General features: G+C 34.2%; 1 protein-coding gene across 1 annotated transcript; it reads left to right on the forward strand.

Moving 5' to 3' along the window:
* The first annotated feature begins 2,316 nt into the window (after positions 1-2,316).
* LOC128548838 (uncharacterized) lies at positions 2,317-3,645 on the forward strand. Its single transcript, XM_053524352.1, has one exon. The coding sequence runs from the start codon at positions 2,317-2,319 to the stop codon at positions 3,643-3,645; it is 1,329 nt and encodes a 442-aa protein (XP_053380327.1).
* The last annotated feature ends 2,726 nt before the right edge of the window (positions 3,646-6,371 follow it).

Raw genomic sequence — 6,371 nt, forward strand, 5'->3', positions numbered from 1 at the left:
ATGTGCGATTGGATTAGCCATACCCATAATGGTGATACGGTCTGACTTATTAAGCCACCACTTTGCGGTTTGGGTATAGATCTGTCTTTGTCTGTCCGTTCCTGTATATCCGTCAGAGAAAAGAATGTGTTATACATATCGCCAAAATATTTGACCTACTATCATTACACTTTAAGATTTCCTTCAACATTAGAAGGTTTGCATCTAAGACAAAGTGGTCAAGGTGAGCTAGTGTGATCGCCATATGGTCATCGTCCGTGGTCGTCGTCTGACGTAAACAATTTAAACACTCTAGAGATTACAATTCTGACCCAATCGTATTGCGACTTGGTCATAATGTTTGTCTAAACAAAATATCCAACAAGTCTTAAACTAGGGGAAAAGTAAGCAACTAGGACTCTAGATGGTTTTAAGTTTTTCTCTGATTTGAGATAGTGACTTAGCTTTTAATTCCAGACAACACAATGTTTCAATGAATCTATGTTTTCAATCATTAGACGACTACGCTATTGATCCAAGATAACCGTGTGTTACACTTGAACCAGACTTTATAAAATGCAAAAGTTCTCACCAATTTTGCAGTAGATCAGGTAATAAATAGGCCTTAAAGACCCACCACGACCTAGCGACCGACTTGTTTCTCCAAATGGACTTCGTGGAAATCATTCCGGTTATAAAATTTGACAGGTGGACAATTGAGGCCCTCCCTAAATTTACTAACTTATTCAGTACAGAAAAAGGACTATACAGTGTAACTTCCGAAAACCGGACCTTCTGAAAACCGGAAACCTTTGAAAACCGCACAAAACTTAAAGTCCCGTTTTTCTTGTTCTTATTTCTATATATTTTTAACTTCTGAAAACCGGAACTTCTGAATTCTGAAAACCGGACGGTTTTTGTAGGACCGTTTATATTTTAACACTTAAATTAACTTCTGAAAACCGTACAGCAAAATATTTGCCGGATTAGAAGTGTCACCTGTAAATCCAAAGGCATCCATGGCAAGTTGTCAACATGTTCTTTTGTGTATCTATTAGGGGCACGCGTTTATTTTGACACGCATTATAATAACAATAATCATTTGATACAAAAGTAAAGTAATCGGCGATTACTTTTATTTGTTTTCTGTTTGTGAAAATTTGATGAATTAAATAGCTTAAGTGTAAAAAACCTTCTATATGTTTGAATGAAAGAAAGATCGATGTTTTAACTGATTTAGTAACATCGAGTAAACTGTGCGTTATAAACATCAATTAAATATTGACGAACTAGGGACTGTGTGGATAATATTTGAGTAAATGCTATTACATGTATACAGTTGAGTTACATGACTATAATATAGATAAGACAAGAGAGCAAGTATCTGTTTTGCAAACAGAAAATCAAAAATTGAGAGAATCTATTGCGGACTTGCATGCAAAATCCATGGTCTGTAACTTAATCATCGGTGGGATCAAAGAGTCAAAAGATGAAACTACAGAACAAACACTTGAAAATGTCAAGAAATACTTTAAAGACGACTTAAAGATATCAGAAGAGAACATAGCAACACTCGAAATAGAGAGAGCTAGGAGATTCGGAGTGCAAAGACAAAATAGGCCAAAGAATGTGCTGGTATCCTTCAAAGATGTCAAGACAAAAAACTATGTTAAGTCCTTTAAGGATAATGTGAACCCAAAAGAAACTGGTCTTTTCATGCACGACCAATTTCCTTCAGAAATAGTTGCACAGAGAAAGCTGCTTATTCCGATCATGAAAAAAGCTAGAGCTGCAAAAAAGGAGGCATACATTAAATACAACAAACTAATTGTAGATGGCAAAGTGTACACTGACGGGCCATATGGAACTGTCCCGTAGGAAGCACATGAAGGTATAGTTTCAATTGCCGTATGGAACTGCAATGGTTTATCAAAAGAAAAACAGGATGACACAGACTTCTGTCATATTTTATCCGGTTACGACATAATTTTCTTGCTCGAGACATGGACTGCTATGGATAGCAAAATTGGCTTAAATGGATATAGATCACACAATTTCTTTCGCAAATTTCAACATAGAAGGGCCCGTCGGCATAGTGGAGGCATTATACTATATTACAAAGACTCTATTGCAGACGGAATTTCAGTTGTTAGAAATCACTTGGATACAATTATTTGGGTAAAGTTAGACAAAAAGTACTTTAGGTTGGATAAAGACATATTCGTATGTGCTACATATATATGGGGGCAGGATTCTCCAGCTTATAATGTTAATAATCAAAATCTGTTTGAATTGATGGAAAACGATATAAGCTTTTTTAAAAGCCGTGGTATAGTAATGATTGCAGGAGACATGAATAGCCGAGTTGGATTAAAATCGGACTATATTGCTTACGACAGAATGAACTCAATTCTGGACAGCGATGATTACGTGCCAGACTTACCTCTTGATCGGACGTCAATGGATACACAGTTTAATCCTTACGGTATACAATTATTGGATATGTGCAAAGCGACAGGATTAAGGATATGTAACGGTAGGCTAGAGCCTAAAGGTGAATACACATATTGTGGCTATAAGGGAAGCACAGTTATAGATTACCTTCTTTGTGAGCAATGCAATTTTAAATACATTCAATCATTTAAAATTTCAGACTTCAACATCTTTTCAGACCATGCAATTCTGGAATTTAAAGTCGTAATAAACTGTAAAAGCACAGAAAATGATAAAGGGAATTCATTTCAATATACAAAATGGTTCGCTAATAAACGAGATGAATTCAGACGAAGGCTGATAACAAGATTGCCAGAATTAAACCCTTTGTTGAGTGATTCGGAGGCTGTTGCTGCCGATAGAAATACAGTCGATAGCACGGTTAACAGATTTGTAGGGATAATAAATGAAGAAGCCAAACCTTTGTTCTATAAGGAAGTTAAGTCAAATAACGTTAAAGTTCAATTTGACAATAATGATATATTGAAACGTTCCGAGTGGTTTGATGAAACCTGTCGTGTAAAAAAGAATGAGTATTTGGAAGCTCTACGATTGTTCAACGATGTGAAAACTGATGAAAATCGGTATCAATTAATGATTAAAAAGAAACAGTATAAAGCCTGTATAAAAGACAAACGCAGAAAACATAAAATTATAAGAATGAGGGAAATTGAGGCACTTAAGTCGAAAAAACCACGAGACTTTTGGAAATTTTTCTCAAAGAAAAATAATAAACGAGGAGATAATATCTCATTGAATGATTTCTATGAATATTTTAATAATTTATCTGATGAGATTAACGTTACAACTGATGGCGAAAGTGAAGATTTTTGTCGAAATGGTATTTCAGTCGATGATCCCGTCTTTGCAGAGCTAGATTCTGTCATTACTATGGAGGAAGTTCGGCAGGCTATTAAGTCTTTAAAGCGAGGTAAAGCAGGCGGAAATGACGGCATGATTAACGAATACTTTATTGAGACAGGCGATATAATCGGTTCACATTTGAGAGATCTGTTTAATATTGTTTTGTCCTCAGGCCATTTCCCTTCAGCATGGATGGAAGGATTAATTATACCGGTTTTTAAAAAAGGCGACGACAGCAATGTACAGAATTATCGAGGAATAACGTTAGTCAGTTCTATCTCAAAAAATATTTACCTCAATTTTAAATAAGAGGATGTCAGACTGGAGTAGGGAAAATAATATAATATCAGATTCTCAGTTTGGTTTTAAGAAAGGATTATCGACTACAGATGCAATATTTTGCTTACATAGTGTAATAAGTCACATGTTAATTAACGGAAAACGCTTTTACTCTACCTTTATTGACATGCGTAAATGCTTTGATAGCGTGTACAGAAACGCACTATGGTTTAAGATGTCCAAATTGGGTGTTGGTGGTAAAATGCTGACAATAATCAGATCAATGTATGAACACGTGAAATGTAGAATACGCCATGGTAACGAATTTTCAGACTTTATAGAAATCGCAGTAGGTATAAAACAGGGTGAAATATGTTCCCCTCTGTTGTGGTCAATGTTCATTGAGGACTTGGAATTATACCTGGGAACAAGACCTGGTAGTGGCTTAAATTTTGATGATTTAACGTTAATATTATTCTTATATGCCGATGACATGGTGTTGTTCTCAGATACAGTACAGGGATTACAGCAAAGTCTAGAAGATTTACACGTGTACTGCGACCGTTGGGGTCTTTCTGTTAATATAGACAAAACTAAAGTTATGGTCTTCAGGAAACGTGGTCCGGTGAGAGAAAATAAAAAGTGGACATACAATGGTTCACAGCTGGAAGTAGTCAATAATTTTAATTATCTGGGAGTAGTATTTGACTCTCATGGCAAGTTTAGCTTTAATATACAAATGCTAGTTGGTAAGGCGCTGAAAGCTATGGACTGCTTATTAATAAATACGAAAGACTTTGATTTTACACCAAGAATAATGTGTAACTTATTTGATTCATTTGTATCATCAATATTAAGTTATTCAGCTGAGGTTTGGGGATATACCAGAAATAAGGACATTGAAAGAGTTCATTTAAAATTTTGCAAGAGAATATTAAATGTCAAGGCAACATCGTGCAATGCAGCCATATATGGAGAACTAGGTCGCTATCCATTATATGTAAACCGATTTGTAAGAATTATCAAGTACTGGTTTAAAACTATTTACTCGGACAATTGTGTTATAAGTAAAGCGTATTCCTTGTTATTGAGCGATTTGAGTAATAACAAATTTAACTGGTGTACCAATATTAAGAAGTTGTTATATGAAAACGGATTTGGTTATGTATGGGAAACGCCTTCAGCTGTAAATCCAAATCAGTTCATATCACTATTTAAGCAAAGACTTATTGATACTTTCAAACAAAATTGGAGAAGTGAATTACGAGACAATCAAGTGTTGTATGTATATAATCACTTAAAGTGTGACTTTAAATACGCCGACTATCTCAGCATTGTAAGTAATAAACTGTATAGAGCGATAATCACTAAGTTTATAATTTCCGCACACTGTTTGAGAATTGAGACAGGTCGATATGGCCAGAATAGAATAGACAGGAGAGAAAGAACTTGTGAAGTGTGTCAATCAAGAGACATTGAAGATGAATTTCATATGATCTGTTTATGCCCAGGCTACCGAATAATAAGGAAACGATATATCGATAAATACTTTTACGAAAGATCAAATATGTTTAAACTAACTCAGTTGCTGTCAAGTTCAAATGAAAAAACTCTAAATAAACTAGCATGTTTCATAAACTGTGCATTGAAAATAAGACGTAATGTATTGGGATAATGCTGACAATTATATACACATTTTTATAAATGTATATGTCAAAAGTTAATATCTAGCTAGAAATCCAACTGTGTACATTTTTTCATAGCCCGCACTTTTTCTTACGAATTTTTACTTCGTAATGCAATTTATATATGTCTATAACTTCCGTTTAGTCTATATAGATCTTAGTAATGTGCGCGTCAAATATGATAGCTATAGTACATATTTTGATTAAGTCTTTATATGCTTATTGCCACATATATTTGAGCTATTCCGTCTTTACTATTTTATGTATTGTGTACATGTTTTCTCTTTACAGAATACTAGTTTATATCAACATGTTACTTATACCTTCTTATTTCATAATGATTAAGTGTTACTTAATATGGACTATGTATTGTTGACCTTGTATTTGATTGTATCATGTTTTATGGACGAGGAGCATAATGCTCAAGTCTAAAATAAAATTTCTGTTCTGTTCTGTTCTGTTCTGTATTAAAGATATGTTTTGATATTTCTGTATGTATGTATGTATTTTATTTATACATATTAGAATATCCTTAATGTTTGTAATTGATTCATTAATATATTAATTATTTACTTTACAAACTTGTACAATTATCATAAAGGATAACAATCTATTCATCCTATGTGTAAGAAAAGATAACTCTAGTGCACCCTGTCCGCTTTGCCAATTTCCAAACTTCTAAATTTGGAAACTTCCAAATACCGAACTTTTAGGCTGGTCCGGAGGTCGTTCGGTTTTCGGAAGTTACACTGTATTACCCTTTAGTACAAAGTTTGATCTAAACTCAGTTTCGTATATCAAATACATGTACTATGCATAATAGTATATTTTCTGCCCACCTCGGCGGGACGATATTGCGATAGGAATTTTATATTAAAATCTAAAAGTTCAAAAATCTCGGTTGTGGAGAAAAAAAACTTGACTTGATTAAATGGTTCCCGCAAAGGAATAAATTCTTTGCATTGGACCATCTGCAATTCTTTATCGTCATATGCAGATCTATCTTTCAGGAATAAAGTCTCTTTGTTTAACCAGCTACTCTGCCTAACTATGACATCTCTGTCGATTTTT

The sequence above is a fragment of the Mercenaria mercenaria genome, chromosome 2, assembly GCF_021730395.1.
Source record: "Mercenaria mercenaria strain notata chromosome 2, MADL_Memer_1, whole genome shotgun sequence".
Lineage (NCBI taxonomy): Eukaryota > Metazoa > Mollusca > Bivalvia > Venerida > Veneridae > Mercenaria > Mercenaria mercenaria.